This window comes from Aedes aegypti, chromosome 2, assembly GCF_002204515.2.
Source record: "Aedes aegypti strain LVP_AGWG chromosome 2, AaegL5.0 Primary Assembly, whole genome shotgun sequence".
Taxonomy (NCBI): Eukaryota; Metazoa; Arthropoda; class Insecta; order Diptera; family Culicidae; genus Aedes; species Aedes aegypti.
The window spans coordinates 258,757,742-258,777,561 of NC_035108.1; the positions used below are offsets into that span (position 1 = coordinate 258,757,742).

The 19,820-nt window shown below is 36.2% G+C and overlaps 1 protein-coding gene across 7 annotated transcripts in view; it reads left to right on the forward strand.

The window, feature by feature from the left end:
• The window catches only part of LOC5566438, a 139,599-nt gene that overhangs the window by 95,017 nt on the left and 24,762 nt on the right, over window positions 1-19,820 (forward strand). For all 7 annotated transcript variants that reach the window (XM_021844869.1, XM_021844874.1, XM_021844875.1 and 4 more), the window contains exons 4-7: window positions 7,085-7,248; window positions 15,258-15,531; window positions 15,605-16,459; window positions 16,517-16,661. In XM_021844869.1, the coding sequence (XP_021700561.1) occupies window positions 7,085-7,248; window positions 15,258-15,531; window positions 15,605-16,459; window positions 16,517-16,661 (1,438 nt within the window). The remainder of the gene's footprint in view (window positions 1-7,084; window positions 7,249-15,257; window positions 15,532-15,604; window positions 16,460-16,516; window positions 16,662-19,820) is intronic.

Below are 19,820 nucleotides of genomic sequence, written 5' to 3' on the forward strand. Positions count from 1 at the left end.
TGGACATTGTGAGAGTCCCTTTCAAAATTATATAATAATCTAGTCCAGAATATTTTGAAGAATTTACGCCAGAAATTTTGAATCCTGTGAGAATAACATCCAGGATTTGATAGAATCGTACTCAGAATTCTGTCAGAATCCGACCTTATATTATTAGCATAAGACGAATTCCATGCAGAATGAGTCGAAAAAAATAAAAATCGTGCTCGATAGTCTTCGATTTGGATTAAATTTTGCACATGCTTTTGGTATGGTAGAATAAGTGTTTTCCATAGAAAAATTGATCATTTTGACTCAAGTGGAACTTTTGAAAATGGCCTATGAATTTTTGCATGCAACTTATTTGAAAAATTCTAACTCCGAAACTGTTGATTTTAGAGAAAAATGTTCTATGAAGAAGTTGTAGTGAACCGTTTGGACTATAAGAAAAAAATATACACTGAAAAAATATTTTATTAATTTTCATAAAAAATTCAAAAATAAAACTTAAATTTTAAATTACACAAAAACCCCATTTTTAATATTTTTTAAATTTTCACCATATAATCTTGGTGGTAAAAAGAGTTTTGGGACAAAGTTTCATGATGGAGAAATTTTTAATAAAAAAGTTTTTCTAAGAACAACTTTTGGACGATTTTCAAAATTTTGATATTTTGTCAAAATAAATACGTTCTGATGATACAGTAAGCAACTTGAAATGATTCTAAGCCATTATGATTATATGAATAATTTCTCTAGAAGTAGCCATTTGTGAATTATATCGAGTTTAATGCAACAAATATTATTTAAATATTAAAATAGGCCATTTTCATTAGTTATTCGTGATTCTCCATCAAGGAAAATAAGTAAATGTAAAGAAATATGGTCTTTACTCTCGAAAACGAATTATTATTAATGGAGAAACGCGAATAACTAATGAAAATGGCCTATTTTAATATTTAAACAATATTTTTTGCATTAAACTCGAAATAATTCGAAAATGGCTACTTCTAGAGAAATTATTTATATAATCATTATGGCTTAGAATCATTTCAAGATGCTTACTGTATCATCAGAACGTATTTATTTTGACAAAAAATCAAAATTTTGAAAATCGTCCAAAAGTTGTTCTTAGAAAAACTTTTTTATTAAAAATTTCTCCATCATGAAACTTTGTCCCAAACCTGTTTTTACTATCAAGATTATATGGTGAAAATTTAAAAAATATTAAAAATGGGGTTTTTGTGTAATTTAAAATTTAAGTTTAATATTTGAATTTTGTATGAAAATAAATGAAATATTTTTCCAGTGTATATTTTTTTCTTATAGTCCAAACGGTTCACTACAACTTCTTCATAGAACATTTTTCTCTAAAATCAACAGTTTCGGAGTTAGAATTTTTCAAATAAGTTGCATGCAAACATTTATAGGCCATTTTCAAAAGTTACGCTTGAGTCACAATGATCAATTTTTCTATGGAAAACACTTATTCTACCATACCAGAAACATGTGCAAAATTTAATCCAAATCGAAGATGGTCGAGTTCTGTGACTGACCGATTTGACATGGAATCCGTCATAAGCCGGAATGTGCTAGAAGCCAGTTCACGCTTTTACGAAAATTTTAGTCAGTATGTCCATGATTTTACAACTTTCGTGCCTAGGATTCCTTAGGAATCTCACTCAATAATAATTTTGAAATGCCACCTTGAAATATTAAAAAATGCCTAAAATTAATTCAAAACAAACTTACGTTGTAATCTTGCCTCAAATTTTACAAAATTTTGTATTGAATTCGTTGGAAATTCCGGCTAAGGGATCCTGGTAAAAATTCTGTGAGAATCTTGTCAATGATATCCGTGTAAGTCGTGATCCGAATTCCTAAAAAATCCTGTTCAAGATTTTGTAAAAAGCCTGCCTTTCTTATAATCCTGTCAAGGATGAATGTCGAAGAAAGTCATGGTAGAAACATTGTTGAAACACCTAAAATTTGAGATTGAGAATTTGAATAAATCAAGTTTCTAAGTATCTTAGAAGGCTGAAAAATAAAACAATTTATATAATTACTTTGCTAAAATTTTAGGTTAAAACTAAATTGAAAATTAGATAAGGTTAGTATGTTCTAATTTCGGGTTGGTGGAATATTCAACGGGACAAAAATGAGAAAAATCTTCGAACCCTCCGCGGGCCGCACAAAATGAGGCCGTACCTCAGTATTTCGATCGGCCGAAATCGTGAACTTAATTCTGTAGCACCTTTAAACGTAGTTTTTTCGGAATGGTGTTTTCGGACGAAAATTTCCCAAAAATATAGCGCATATATTGACGGTAAATGTTAGTTCGCAACTTTGCCACGGGCGGCGATGCGAAAATATTTTTTTTGAAATGACGATCTTTAAATATGATGTCTTCGGCAAAGTTGTGGATAATTCAAATACAAACAACTTTGCCAAAGACACCTAGTGTGTATTCAGCCGCATTTCGAAAATACGGGAGTATTTTATGAACGACCCCCTAAAACTAGTTTTTCTCGTATATTTTGAAAATGCGAGGTTTCCGGTAGCAACAATGTTCTACAAAATTGTGTAAAAAGTCAAAATGAATCATTCTCTAGAAGACACTAGGTTTCTAAAGACCAAGGAAAAGCAGTTATAACCATTTAAGTGCAAAAATCAGTCATTTTGGGGTCCGTGTATTTATTCGGGTGGCAGCTGGTGGCAGATGAAACCTAGTAGGATTCAAAATACATCATTAGTAGTTGTTAATGTCGATAGTGTCATTAGTATCCACGAGTATCCCTTTTACTTAGAGGAAGTTTCATTAATGACTCTTATTACCCTGAAGTACTTAGTTATATGATGGATAGAGGGCTATGTGACTCCAAACGTCTTCTTTTTCTTCTTCTTGACACATTCTTCATCTATATACACACACACTCAATAGATTCCAAATACTTTTATGAAGAAAGTTCTCAATTAGTCTTTTCAAAATGTCTCGCCATACAACTATTTTTCGCTTGCGTTTTAGCTATTTTTCGTCCAAAGACACTATAGCAAGTGCAAGCTATGCAAATTTGGTGAAATATTCTGTTGAGAAAATATTAAATCATTGAATCACTATTCTATGAATAAAATCAGTGTTTAAATGTTAACGAAATTCTTATGGTTGCAACACTCATTTACAAACTGATCGGATATTGAGGCTCGCCTGATTTTGAATTTGAAATTAATACATCACTTAATTTACTACTCACAGCATCGTGCTTGCACGTGTCATAGTGTATATCTCAAGTAAACACTAGCCTGCTAGTTCAGCTTTTTTGTCTTTTAGTGCTATTATTCGACCAATTAAGCATGTCAGCTGTATAATGCTAGCACGCAAAGCGAATTAAAGTGCTATTTGGTAACTTGCGATGTACGAAAAAACGCAAAAATCTCAAGTGAAAAATAGTTGTATGGCGATTCATTTCGTAAAGCGTCATTTCTCGAGATTGAAAACTTTCTTAAAAAATGTATTTGAAACCTGTGCGTAACGATGAAGAATGTGACAAGAATAAGAAAAACAAGAAGTATGGAGCCACATAGCCCTCTACCCATCATATAACTAAGTACTTCAGGGTAATAAGAGTCATTGATGAAACTTCCTCTAAGTAAAAGGGATACTCGTGGATACTAATGACACTATCGACATTTACAACTACTAATGATGTATTTTGAATCCTACTAGGTTTCATCTGCCACCAGCTGCCACCCGAATAAATACACGGACCCCAAAAATGACTGATTTTTGTACTTATATGGTTATAACTGCTTTTCCTTGATCTATAGCAGTGATTCCCAAAGTGGGCGGATTCGCCCCCCTGGGGGCGATTTTCAGGCTCAAGGGGGCGAAAATTTGTAAAACAGAAATTGGGGGGCGAAAAATCCAGAAAGGGGGCGAAAAAGCTAACAAGGGAGCATTTGAAAATAATTACTCATAACCTTTGGAGGATACACATCTGAAGGTTATTCAATGCCAAACTTTTAAGTTAACTAAGTTAAAACTATTTCCAGGCTATAGTACCTGAAATCGTTATATCTCTAATCATTTTAAAATAATTGTTTACAACATTACATGATTGTCAAACACAAAATATTGGTGTTATTTAGTGAAGTTCTGAAATATCAAGTGAATTTTAAGAATGGTCAGCATTTGAGATTTTCACAAGATTTTGCAGATGCCTAATATATATAAGGATCTTTTTATGCATGTGAACTTTCAGGTTTGGAAGCTAATATTTCTGGCATCCAGCTTTTTACAAAAAAAATCTACAGTTCAATTTTGGATGTTTTTCATTATTAAATTAATAATTTTGGAAAATTTAGCGTAAAAAATCGTGTTCCAGCGATGATAAAGACAAACAAACTCTATTTATAAATAGATTTGATAACAAATTTAAAAGATGCGTTGGATTTATACCTCCAGAACTTTCAATTCGAGTTTTTCTTGGTGTTCAAAAAACACCCTTTTGATAAATTGAATTGATACTTTAATTAAAAACATTCTGGATTTTTCAGGGTTTTTGGATTGGATAAAGAAAACCGTTAGAAACATCAGGCATTTATAACTCACAATTTCTGAAAATTATTGCAGTAATTTTAGAAATAGCAGATATATCACAATTCGCGGGGTGAGATTTTTCAAAAACGAACAATTGCGAACAGAATCATTGCAGTTTACCCAAATATGACATATTTATGTAAAAATAAATGCGATTGCTTGGAAAACATTGCATTTGGTTCAGTTTTGGAGAACTTCACCCACAACTACGTCACAAGGCGCCTATGAATACACTACATTTGTTAAGCTAAAACTGGACCAAACTTTTACCGACTGAACCAGTAGCCTGTAATGTACGAAATATATTTTTAAAATCGATATTATATTTTACAGTCCAGGTTACCGGTATTTAAGACAATATTTTTAAATTTACATAATCGTTATTGTATTATGATTCTTTGGATATGCAAGTCGAAGACATTTTTTGTCCTTATCAAAATATTTGTATCACATATCAGGGGGCGATTCCAGATAAATATTGGCCTCAAGGGGGCGAAAGTTGAAAAAGTTTGGGAAGCACTGATCTATAGAAACCTAATGTCTTCTAGAAAATGATTCATTTTGACTGTTTACATAATTTTGTAGAACATTGTTGCTACCGGAAACTTCGTATTTTCAAAATATATACAAGAAAAACTAGTTTTAGGGGGTCGTTCATAAAACACTCCCGTATTTTGGAAATGCGGCTGAATACACACTAGGTGTCTTTGGCAAAGTTGTTTGTATTTGAATTATCTACAACTTTGCCGAAGACATCATATTTAAAGATCGTCATTTCAAAAAAAATATTTTCGCAACGCCGCCCGTGGCAAAGTTGCGAACTAACATTTGCCGTCAATATATGCGCTATATTTTTGGAAAATTTTCGTCCGAAGACACCATTCCGAAAAAATCACGTTTAAAGGTGCTACAGAATTAAGTTCACGATTTCGGCCGATCGAAATACTGTGCGTACGTTGGGCAGCCCTGGTGTAGAACAAACCATGTTTTTGCATGATACCTTAACTCAGTACACGATGCAAAACGCCTTAGGTTAAAAAGCGAGCAATTTTATAAATTTCAGCAAACAATCCCAATGAATCCAACATAATGAGCAAACAAACAAGGGACCAACTTCCGCATTAAGTGTGAATAATTTCGAACAAACACGCCCTGTTGGCGATAATTACCCCTTCTACATCGATAGAAAGACACAAAAAATCATCATTAATTGCCCCTAAACGGGACAACTTCATTTTGTCTTCCTTGCTAGGAATATATCTATTACAGAAAATACCTTTCGCTTTTCTCTACCCTTCACAAGATGGACGCAAAAAAACATGGAACGACTTTCATCGGCACGGACGTTGATGAAAAAAAAAATACCGTTTTGTCTCAAATTCCGAACAGACTCATATTCCGAACACTCGCTTTTTGTATGGCGATTTGGTTGAAATGTTTCGCTGAAATATGTCACCAAATAACAAGGAAATGTCTCCAATATAATTTATACCGCGGGAGTAGTGATGATTCTCTAGTTTGAGACCAGTAGAACGAGCTCAGATAAATAAATTTGCGAAATTATTCATTTGAATATTTCGTGCTGTTCGGAATTTGAATCAAGGTGTTCGGAATATGAGACAGACTGAACACAGTGTTCGGCATTTGAATCAAAATTTTGTTCCATACTTTTACGTGAAAACAATACTGAAACTAATTATTTCAACATTATTTTTGGTACACCCAATAGCTAAGGGTTAGACTTTGCGAGGAAATTAAAATTTACACAAATATCAGCCAATTTATGCCAATCAGATGCATTTGAAGTCACTGTTGGCCTTAAGTGTTCGGAATATGAGTCAAAACGGTAATCATGTTCGTTCGCTGCACACCTTAGACGACCTTATTATTGTTTGCTTGTGATATTGGTATAGCTGAAACAGTACCAAAATGTGTATGATAAAAAATCAAATGGGATGTTTCGGAGATGCAGGTTGAACTTCATTCGAAAATAAATATGAAATCTCATTAATACCATACTCCCTCCCTGGTAAACTGCAGTATCATTTTCAAAATTATGTTGAATCCTCTGCAGAGCTTTCTTCCTGGTATAACAACATCTAGTCCATATTGGCACAGCATACAACATGGCTGGCCTGAAAATTTGAAGATCAAAAGTTTGTTCTTAAGACAATGTTATGATTTTTTTTTTGTTAATTGGTGGATAAAAAACTTTTACATATTTGTTAAATTTGGCTTGAATGCCCTCAATTTGATTTCTGGAGCTTATTTTTTATGAAGCATGTGCCCCAGATACTTAACTTTATCTGACCAATTCATTGGAACCCCTCTTATCGTGACAACATTGCTGCTTAAAGTTTTCAAAAAAAAAAAAAAAAATAGCTTCTTATTAATGTGGGAATATTATAAGTTATTACTTATCGATCTGCTGTTAGATCTTCTTGGAGTTTTGCATAAACATTAAACACTTTTCTTATTCCCCTCTTCTCTTCCCAAACATAAAAACAGGTTTCCTGGTGGACAAATTCGGTCGCTACAAGCCAGTGGTGATTATGAGTCTGCTGCTAAATGCATTATTCCATCACTCGTTGCTGTTGATTCCGCAGCAGGAAATCCCCGGCAAGCTACCGGAAGCATATGTAATGAGACATCCGGAGACGGGAAGCGTTGAGGTAGGTGTAATTTATGATGTCAGCTTAGCCCAGGCCGGCTCAGCATCCGACCCGGTGAGCTGTGGTGCTGTGGTGTTGTGGTGCAACATGTTGAAATGGACATTGCTGGGAATATGCACCCGTTTTGTTTCAGGAATTGCACGGTGGTTCCGCTGGGGAATATGGCATGGTGAAATGTGAATTTTAGGTCAAATACGTGATTGACGGTGAAGTAAGATCAGAATGCATTTTTATTTAATTCTTTTTAAGTGTAATTTCAAACATTACATTCATTTCTCATATTTAAGTATCCTGTGTTAGGCAATACTATCATCTTATTTGGTACAAAAATGCTTTTGTAAACAAATTTTTTCAACAACATTTTAAATCAATTAGCTGTAGCAGTTCATAATTTTTTGAGGTGAAATAAATTCCCCTGCTTACTATAGAAAAAAAATTAAGACTTACAAGTCCAATTAAAAAACAAGTTAATCGGGATTTCGAAAGCATTCTCAATCAAGACAATGTTTTGGAAAATTCTTGGGGACTGATTTAGAAGATGTGAGAACTATTATTTAAAAAAAATCCAAAATATGAAAGCCCCTGACGATGATGGAATTTTATACATCCTCATCAAGAAACTTCCAGAGAGTAGCTTATCTTTTTTGATTGATATAATTTACAAATGGTTCCAGTTGGCACATATTCCTATGAAATGGAAAATGCCAAAGTAGTACTTATTTTAATCCCAGCCAAAAATACTGCAGAAGCTTCTAGCTATCGTCCAATCAGTCCTCCATCAGTAAACTTTTTGAAAACTGTAATATTGAATAAAATGATAGTAAATGAAAATCAATTTTTGCCAGTGTTCAGTTCGAATTTTGACATGGACATTCGACCGCTTACCAATTTTTGCGTGTAACAAATTTAATACGTTCCAACAAATCTGAAGGCTATTCTACTGGTCTCGCTCTTCTAGACATAGAAAAAGCATTCGACAGTGTTTGGCATGAAGGTTTGATTGTAAAATTAAAAAAAAACTTCCAACATGCATGATTGATCCAACATTATCTGTCAAATCGTACACTTCAGGTTAATTATCAGAACTCCAAGTCTGAAAAACTTCCTGTGAGAGCTGGTGTTCCTCATAAAGGACATAAGGGATGTCAGAAATCTTTGTTTGTGGATGTCAAATAAAATTATCAATTATTTTAGACAAAAATCGTTACAATTTTCTGTTTTATCTGATTTACGTTTTTAGGTTTACTCTTCAAAGGCGTGGTCGATTTTTTTGCATACTTCTGATCATATATTTTGACTCAATTTGTACCAATTGAAAAAGAAATAACGGGTTTTCAGGGAATCAGTTGCATCTACAAATGCGTTCTCAAAGATTTGAATACCGGTGGCCAATCTTAATACAAATGCCGGAAATGTAGTGTTCTCCTCATATTCCACCAACTATTCTTGGAACAATTTCAATATATTTCGATTGTTTTCATGTTTAAGTAGGGAGCCGGATCCTATTCTTGTCACTTTTGATTCACTTCGGCAGTGGGGTTTTTTGAAAGCTACAGATACAGCTACACATATGTGGTCACAATATGCGTCGTACTAAAGTGCTTCTTTTTGCAAAGTTTCCGACAATTTGACCGTTAAAAACCCCCCCATGCCAAAGTGAAACATAGAAGTGTCCAAGTAGTTCTGTACTCTATTGGAATATAGTGTGTATCAAGTCATGCGAGCTCATGTTTCATTTTGACCACAATAATCACTAAAATACAGGAGGCCGGAAATCTTAGTATGCGATCCCGCAGTACCAACTCAAATCAAATGATTTCCATACGGTGTCACTGAAAATCAAATTCAGGGGAACTGGGAGTATAACGCGTTGGCTAAGGAACGAAGTGATTTCATTTGCCAAATACATTAATTTAGGTTCTTATTACATATGTAAGACCAGCTTATTTTGAACGGTTGTGCTACTTTTCTCTGAATGTCGGTTCCCCGAATTTCGTTTCCACGAACGCCAGTTCCCATAACGCCAGTGCCCCGAACACCCTGTTTCCCCGAATATCCTAGTTCCCCGAAAAGTTTTAAGCTCCTATAATTGTCATAACTTTATGTGTTTCAAGGTGGTGAACGAATCGGTCAGAATATGCACCCTTCTTTACTCGATTTGCGGTTCTTTCGAGTTCCACCATCATCGGCATTTTTGGAAAAATGTAGGTTCTTACATATTTAGTCAAGGATAACCTTATAATCTTCATTATCTTTTTTTATAATTGCTTATCATTCTTTCTAGTTCAGCACCCAGTTCCTGAAGACTATTCTTGCATCTGTTTGAACTGCATCACTTTTCGGGGAAACGAGTCATTCGGGGAAATGGGTCATTCGGTAAGCTGGTATTCGGGGAAATGATATTCAGGGAAATGACAGTAGCACAATCATGTTAAGTAGATGTTAAATTGTTAAACAGTATTTTCCCCTTAAGATTTTGGTTGGTGAAACACGAACACATTTAATTTAGATTTTCAAACCCCCATCTTTCGTCTTTTATCCGTACAAACGTTTGGAATTTGTATGGGTCATGGATTTTGGCCAAACCATGCACACCCATAGATGACCAAGTGGTTTATGGACGGACCCTCAGATGGTTTGCTTGAGAAAAGGGAAGAAAACACTCGCCTATTAAAATGTTCATTATTTGAGATCCATAATAATAATTTTGACCACATCATATTTTGGGTGAATTGACGCCTGTGCCCACGTACATTTTCAGTAGGTACATTTTTCACTCTTTTAAAACGTATAAAAACGATTCTGGGGAATGTCCTATTCTAGGGAATGTCGTTCTGCGGTTTGGCTTTCTGGGAAATGTCCTACAACCGAAATTCAGAGTTATTTCATCAGCATCGATACCGAACTCTCATCAGAGTCAGTGTTGTGAAAAACTCAATTTCTCATAACTTACGCTTGAGATTTTCCATGCGTGAGTTGTCAATCACCCAGCACAGCAGTCAAAAAATCATGGATGAGTTGACTCACCATTTTGACTCATTGTCTCTATTTCCACAGTTTACTCACACGCGGTAATAATTTATTGTTAGGCTGGTAAAATTATAGTAATCCTTTCTATCGTAAACAACAACATTCGGATTTAACGAGCTTTTGACGGGTTTTGCGACTGAATCATTTTTTACGGTTTGAGTTGATTGAGCGAATTTGCATCAAAATCTCAAGCTTGAGATTTACGAAGCAGATCTCTAATGAGTTTGCTCTCATGGGATAGCGTATTGATTGATATTTGAGTGTGAGTCTATCAACACTGATCAGAGTCATACCAGAAATCTGATCAGAATCATTAAAGCAATCTTTTCAGAATCCTTTTAGTATCCAAGTATCTCTAAACAGGATTCGCATCAAAACTCTTCCAAATGTTTTTTTTTTCTCTTCTTTCTTTCTTTGTACCACAATACTTCCATGGTTTTCATAAGAATCCTTCCAGAATTCGCATCACACTTTCTTAAGATTTCCAACAGAATATTTCCAGAATTATCTACTACATGCTTCCAGGATTCCACTAAATGCTCACTGAATTCTCAACAGAGTCCTACCAGAATTTTCAACAGAATCCTTCCAAGATTCTTATCAGAGTTCATTCAGGATTCTCATCTGAATCATTTCAGAATTCGAAACAGATTCCTTCCAGGATTCCAATAAAAATTCTTCTAGGTTTTTTTTATTTCTTTATTAGTGAGCAATTCTCGCTGAAACCAGGCCGCCATCGGCACCCATCGTTAGAATTCCAATTTTATGTCACTGATCGCTAGTTTTCGATAAAACTTAAGGGTGGTCCTTTCTGTTTTCTCAAATTGGTGGACCCCTCATACGCCAGCTAGCTGAACAGTTTGCGAAAAAGCCCATTTTTTGATAAATCTTGGGTATTTCTTCACGGGATATGTCTCATATTTCGCTTGGAACACATAGCAAACTTAGTGGCATCGTTTAGAGAAAGGATATAGCTTTCATTTAAACTTGAAAAAATTTTGGCGGCCATTTTGAATTTGGCCGCCATCTAGAATTTTGTTAGAAAAATCCATTTTTCACCATTAGCGCACCGCTAGTTTTGAATTCTGAGATCACCATCAGAAAGCTGAGGAAAAATTGCGTAAGATAGGCTACAAAAACTACGTGAGCAAAGGTATTTACCCTATGATATGAACGATTTTCTAAATCATGTTCTACTATTTTGACGTATATGGCGAGTGCAATCAATGCAAACATATTTTTTTGTACAACAGAGAAGCAAGTTTTCAATCGTTGGTGTATTATTTGAGACAGATGAAGAATAGGAGTATTATTTTGAGTGAAAAAATCTGGCGGCCATCTTGGATTTTGATGCCATCTTGGTTTTAAGTACTAGAATGTGATTTCACCTTGTTAGCACTCAACATGTTGAATTTCAATGCTACCGTTACACTTATTCTTCTTTTTCCTCACGTTAGTTTTTCTAACCTCGAAATAATACACCTGCCTTTCGGCATTACGTCCACATTAGAACAAAACCTGCTTCTCATCATTCAATTTCGCTATTTTCCACATGCATGTTGGGCGGTACTAAAAACGATACTTATGACTTAGAAAATCAAGGATGTTTTTTGCTTCAAAATTTTAAGACTTATAAATTAATGCACTTTTGTCAATGTTTTACGTTAGAGCTACAGATATTACCACAAAGCTTACTAATGTCCCGACACGCAATCTATAAACTTCATACAATGAACAACAATGCATAGGGTAAAAAAAATGTTTGTTTAATACAATCAATATTTTTTGACGGTTTTCATTATTGAATTTATTTATTCATTATTACTGAATTCAAAGATATGTCGAAGAATTATTCTGTTGTCAGAAATTGCATTATAAAAGAAAATTCCTGTTTAATAACCTGGATTTATAACTAATAAAGCTGAGTATCAGGCTCGGTTCCAGTAGGGACGTAACGTCAGTAAAATGAAGAATAATAAGAAAAAGAGTATACATAACCTTTTTTTAATGGTAGCCTCTAAATTCGACATGCTGAGTGCTATCAAGGTGAAAAATTAATTCTACTACCTAAAATCAAGATGGCGTCAAAATCCAAGATGGCCGCCAGATTTTTTTTCACTAAAAATAATATTCTTATTCTTTACTCGACTTGAATAAAACACCAAAGGTTGAAAACTTGTTTCTTTGTTGTACAAAAAATGATGTTTGTATTGATTGCACTCTCCATATATATAGGGGCCCAGATAGCCGTAGCGGTAAACGCGCAGCTATTCAGCAAGACCAAGCTGAGGGTCGTGGGTTCGAATCCCACCGGTCGAGGATCTTTTCGGGTTGGAAATTTTCTCGACTTCCCAGGACATAAAGTATCATCGTACCTGCCACACGATATACGCATGCAAAAAAGGTCATTGGCATAGTAAGCTCTCAGTTGATAACTGTGGAAGTGCTCATAAGAACACTAAGCTGAGAAGCAGGCTCTGTCCCAGTGGGGACGTAACGCCAGAAAGAAGAAGATATACGTCAAAATCGTATAACATGATTTAGAAAATCGTTCATTTGATAGGGTAAATACCATTGCTCACCTAGTTTTTGTAGCCTATCTTACGCAATTTTTCCTCAGCTTTCTGATGGTGATCTCAGAATTCAAAACTAGCGGTGCGCTAATGGTGAAAAATCGATTTTTCTAACAAAATTCTAGATGGCGGCCAAAATCAAAATGGCCGCCAAATTTTTTTTCAAGTTTAAATGAAAGCTATATCTTTTCTCTATACGATGCCACTAAGTTTGCTATGTGTTCCAAGCGAAATATGAGACATATCCCGTGAAGAAATACCCAAGATTTATCAAAAAATGGGCTTTTTCGCAAACTGTTTAGCTAGCTGGCGTACGAGGGGTCCACCAATTTGAGAAAACAGAAAGGACCACCCTTAAGTTTTATCGAAAACTAGCGATCAGTGACATAAAATTGGAATTCTAACGATGGGTGCCGATGGCGGCCTGGTTTCAGCGAGAATTGCTTAGTATCATTCCAAACATTATATTCATTTCTTATATCTAGGTGTTCTGTGTTATTAGACCACACTATCATCCTTATTTGGTAAAACAAATCTAAGATGTTATTAACATTTTGTTAACAACATATTGCATTTCATTTGCCGTAGCCGTTCAGATTTTTTACAGGTGAGTTGATTTCACCTGCTTCTAAGAGAAAAAAAAACGTTTTGAATATACTCAACCTAACTCAACCTAAACATATAACGCATTAATCGTGGCAATAGAAGATTGTAACGATTTATGCCTGATATTATTAATTATTATATTTGACATTTGTTCCAATGTTTCAATATTGGATATTTTATGTAACTCATTGGTACTATACCAGGGAGGAAGCCTCAGAATCATTTTCAAAATTTTATTTTGATTTCTCTGCAGAGCTTTCTTTCTGGTATTACAACAGCTAATCCATATTGGTACAGCATACAACATGGCTGGCCTGAAAATTTGTTTGAATATCAAAAGCTTATTCTTAAGACAAAGCTTTGATTTTCTAATTCTTCTAGGTTTAGCATCAGAAACCTTCAAGGATTCTTATCGACATCCTTACAAAATCCTTGCCAAAATCCTTTTAGTATTCCGATTAGAATCCTTTCAGGATTCTTATCAGAACTCTTCTAGGATATTCATCGGAATTCTTCCTGAATTTTCAAAATCTTCCTTGGATTTCCATCATAATCATTCCAGAATTCTAATCAAATCTTCTCAATGTTTTTATCCAAAATTTCTAAGACCCTCATCAGAAACATAGCAAAGATCTCGTCTGAAACCAAGATCTTCATCACATTTGTTTCCAGAATTCTCAAAGAGATTCTTCTTCAAATATCCTCATAAGAAATATTCCGGGATTTTAATCATATACTATTCAGTATTATATCAAGAAATTGTCCATCACTGAATAGGGTAAGTGTACCAGTTATGGACATAATGGTTCTCTATTTCGCCATACGTGTTGATTTTATAGTTTTAAAATTTTGATTATTTTATGGGTTTTAGTAGTAAGACATCAATTATGTCTTCACGTTAAACTGTTCAAAAAGATTCTAAATGTGAATATTTACGATATTTCACATATGACCAAATAAGGAACCGCTATGGCCATAACTGGTACACTTTCCCTATATCAGAAACATTTCATCAGATATCTTCCAGGAAAAACCTTTCTGGGATTACATTAGAAAACTATAACATCTCCATAGAACTTGTTGCTCTAAAATTAACAATGCCGGAACTAGAATTTTACAAATTAATTGCATGCAATAACTCATAGGTCATTTTCAAAAGATATTTTTGAGTCAAAATGATCAATGGAATCAAAATGGAAAACACTCATTCTACCATACCGAAAACATATGCAAAATTTACTGCAAATCGAAGATGGCAGAGTTCTATGACTGGTGGATTTGACATGGAAAACGTCAATACTAATTCTTGACAGTTTCCATGCAAGACTGCTCGCAGATTCCTCTCAAATTTTTCAATGATATTTGGTAGGAGCCTGATTTTAGTAGGATTTTGATTTAGACTTGAAGATGTTAATCATGATGAAATTCTTTGATAAATATTAATGCTGGAGAAAATGTTTCAAAATTTAACTAGAATAATAGGTTTAATTCCAAAATAGTTTATTTTGAACTTACATTTCGTCGACCGTGATTCAAATAGATTGGAATGCATAATTTGGCCTTCGACAGTCAGAGATTAAATTGCTTTTAGTTCTTGGCCTACAACTCATTCTCGCCCAGAACCACCGTGCACCACCCCATTCCAACGTCGGTTCATCATGTCAGCTCAACACTCGTATCTGGACCCACAGTATGACACTTGGTGGTTGAGCTTTAAATTAGAAATAAGTTAATTAAGGCCGTGGTTTAGCCTCCCGTATATTCATGCTGCCGTATGTACATGTTCTTCTCTCCCAACAGGTATGGTGGTCTCCCTGTCCGAGTCGAGAATGTCCCGAGGAAGAGGAAATCGACATCGTCGTGGACCAGTGCTTGGACCACTGTCTCCTGTTGGAGCAGAATCCGAAAATTGAAGTTGTTCCACCGCCGACCTTTGCGCCCATTTTGCCACCCTCGGATGTCGGAGAACAGGACGACCTGGAGCTGTTCATCAACAAAAAGATCAACAGGAAAAACAAAACATTCGACGTACTTAGTAGTGTTAGTTCGAGCACCACGGAATCCTACCTAGATAGTGAGAATTGTTTGCTTTGCGAAGTCACTGTTCCTAACTTTATTTGACCAGTCGTTTCGCTTGTTTGTTTCAGAGCATATACTTAACATGGAGCCAGACTCGGAGGAAAGTGAAGAAAGTTGGGTCATTGCCGGAAGTGGGGATTCTGCGTTTTTTGTACTGGACATGCATCCGGATTTGGGCGAACCCATTGAGCAGCTTGGTATGGAAATCGAACACGATGACAACGAAACGGTAACTGATTTTAAGACACGCTTCGGCGAAAGGCTGCTCTGGAGGCAAGGAGTAAACGTGACGGCCTTGGAAGAGGAAGATCTTCGCTGCGGAGGCTTAGTGCTCAATTCCAATATGTCACTCAACAGCAACCAACGTCTGAGCGAACTGGCTGCTGATTGTATGGTGCAGAGGTGTAATTTCAGGAAAAATGGACCGGAAATTTGCCCGCCGGATTATAAGGAAAGTGACGACAAAGTTTTCTGGATTTACTTTGGGTTGCGATTCCTGGCCACGACCATGTTGTCGGCTGGCGTTACGATAATGGATCCGATTGCGCTTACCATGATTGAGAAATATGGCGGAGATTTCGGTCGGGAGCGGCTCTTTTCCAGCATTGGAATGGCAATTTTCTCGCCAATCACCGGCATTATGATTGATTTCTTTTCGAGGGATTTGGGCTATACCGATTACTCGGCTGCCTTTTATACGTATGATGTATTGCTGGTAATTTCATCGATAACGGTATTTTTGATGCCACTCGGAGAGAAACTGCCGGCTGATAATGTGTTTAAGGATTTGTGGAATTTGCTCAAGTTGAAGCATGTCATCATATTTATTTGGTTCCTGTTCTTGTTGGGCAACTTCTGGGGATTCATCGAAAGTTTCCTCTTTCTGTACCTCAAGGAGTTGGGCGCACCGAACTATTTGTTGGGTAGGTGAACATATGTTTGTAACACGAATTGTTTGAGCATTTTATTCTTTTTCACAGGTATTACAATCACGGTGGGAACTGTCAGCAGTATCCCATTCCTGTATGGTGCTGGCAAAATCACCAAGTATGTCGGACACGTCAATTTGATTGTAATTGCCTTCATCGCACATGCCTGTCGATTGGTTGGATATTCTTTGATCGAGTAAGTATACCGTACGGACCATGTTCCAAAGACACAATCTTCTCCATTTTAACATATTCAAGATATTTATTGTTAACGAGCAGCTCCCTGGCCTAGTCGCTGGCTGTACACTCAACGAAAAAAAAAATGTATAAATTTCGTGATAAAAGCCGGCCATATTGAAACAGGTTAAATTAAATTTAGAGCACCAATTGCGTCATTTTCACTACATTGAAATTTATTAGTTTATTATTGGATCGCAAAATTGTAATTCATAAACGTTGAACGTTGAACGTAATTAATATGACGATTAAACGTTGAACTAAACTTAACTAAGCACACAATTCAAAACAAACCAAATAATATACAGCCAAACCTCTTTTTGCGCTCACTTTTTTTACGCTCCCTCTTTTTGCGCCCCCTCCATTTACGCTCCAAATTCCAACTTACGCTCCCTCTTTTTACGCTCGAAATTCCAAATAACGCTCCCTCTTTTTACGCTCCAAAAATTCCATTTACGCTCCTGCCTGATAACGACCCACGGGAACCAGTATAGAAGCGTATTTTTGGAACGGGATCGATGGGTAGATGCCGGAAATCGATGTCTGACGCCATTTTGGAATCCAAGATGGCGACTTCCGGTTTGTGAAAATCACTTGGAACCCATGCAATATGGGTATTTTTGGAACGGGACCGATGAGTAGATGTCGGAAATCGATGTCTGACGCCATTTTGGAATCCAAGATGGCGACTTCCGGTTTGTGAAAATCACTTGAAACCCATGCAATATGGGTATTTTTGGAACGGGACCGATGGGTAGATACCGGAAATCGATGTCTGACGCCATTTTGGAATCCAAGATGACGACTTCCGGTTTGTGAAAATCACTTGAAACCCATGCAATATGGGTATTTTTGGAACGGGACCGATGAGTAGATGCCGGAAATCGATGTCTGACGCCATTTTGGAATCCAAGATGGCGACTTCCGGTTTGAGAAAATCACTTGAAACCCACGAAATATGGGTAATTTTGGAACGGGACCGATGAGTAGATGCCGGAAATCGATGTCTGACGCCATTTTGGAATCCAAGATGGCGACTTCCGGTTTGTGAAAATCACTTGAAACCCATGCAGTATGGGTATTTTTGGAACGGAACCGATGGGTAGATGCCGGAAATCGATGTCTGACGCCATTTTGGAATCCAAGATGGCGACTTCCGGTTTGTGAAAATCACTTGAAACCCATGCAATATGGGTATTTTTGGAACGGGACCGATGGGTAGATGCCGGAAATCGATGTCTGACGCCATTTTGGAATCCAAGATGGCGACTTCCGGTTTGTGAAAATCACTTGAAACCCATGCAATATCGGTATTTTTGGAACGGGACCGATGAGTAGATGACGGAAATCGATGTCCGACGCCATTTTGGAATCCAAGATGGCGACATCTGGTTTGTGAAAATCACTTGAAACCCATGCAATATGGGTATTTTTGGTACGGGGCCGATGAGTAGATGACAGAAATCGATGTCTGACGCCATTTTGGAATCCAAGATGGCGACTTCCGGTTTGTGAAAATCACTTGAAACCCACGAAATATGGGTATTTTTGGAATGGGACCGACGAGTTTATGACGGAAATCGATGTCTAATGCCATTTTTGAATCCAAGATTGCGACTTCCGGTTTGTAGAAATCCCTCTAAATCCATGCAATATGGGTATTTTTGGAACGGAACCAATGAGTACATGACGGAAATCGATGTCTCACTTCAATTTCGATCCAAAATTGCGACTTCCGGTTTGTAGAAATCACTTGAAACAGATGTTATAATGAAGAAAAATCCAAGAGATCCTTTTTATGCGTCATTCAGATGATTTTAATTGTTCTTCTTTTCTTTGGCATTACGTCCCCCTGGGACAGAGCCTGCTTCTAAGCTTAGTGTTCAATGAGCACTCCCACAGTTATTAACTTTCCAAGTTCCAAGTTCCATATTCGCATCCGTATATCGTGTGGCAGATACGATGACACCCTATGTCCAGGGAAGTCAAGGAAATTTCCATTACGAAAAGATATTGAACCGACCGGGATTCGAACCCAGACACCTTTAGCATGGCTTTGCTTTGTAGCCGCGGACTCTAACCACTAGGCTAAGGAAGGCCCCATTGCTGTAGTTAAGCCATATTAATTCCTGAATGAGTGAACAATATTGAATCTTTGTGAAAATTAACAATCGTTTTCAAAATTGTTTAGATTATTTCCAAACGGGTACTACTGTAACACTAGCATAACTATCAGAACACGTGTACCAAGGTTGTCTAGCAATTTAATGTACAACATTATAGCCTAACCTATTTTAATTCTGTTTTCTTGTAAAATAGGTTGAAATCTCTAAATTATTAAAAGCCATTTTTATGATTTGTTTTCCCCTTGTGTTGAAGTAACGTTTAGATGCATACACGGAGCCACAAAATTCTAACTTTGACTTCTTTTGGTTCAATTCGGCCCTTCCATGGGATAATCCAAATTTGGCTTAAATGGCATATAGCTCTCAGTAGTTACAACAGCCCATACGTGGGTAAAAATTAAATTGCAGTTTACCCAAATTTAAGATTAATGAACTTATTTTTCCAGTAGTCTGAATTTTCCGTGCAAAAATCTGGCAGCAGATAGCAGATGTCATCAAAAGGCGTCTTTTTTTAACCACTGACAGCTTAATGCATTTTGGAGATTTTGAATACTGATATTGACATGAGTGAGCTAGTTTCGATGGGCTTAACAGTAAATTTCAAAGTCATAATTTTAAATTTTTAAATGGTTCTTATATGATGTTTATTCAGCTGTTTTCAAAACATAAGGCAAAATGCCAAACCAAAAGTTGGATCCAGATAAATCCAAAAATACCCATATTGCATGGGTTTCAAGTGATTTTCACAAACCGGAAGTCGCCATCTTGGATTCCAAAATAGCGTCAGACATCGATATTACCAAAAATACCCATATTTTGTGGGTTTCAAGTGATTTTCACAAACCGGAAGTCGCCATCTTGGATTCCAAAATGGCGTCAGACATCGATTTCCGGCATCTACTCATCGGTCCCGTTCCAAAATTACCCATATTTCGTGGGTTTCAAGTGATTTTCTCAAACCGGAAGTCGCCATCTTGGATTCCAAAATGGCG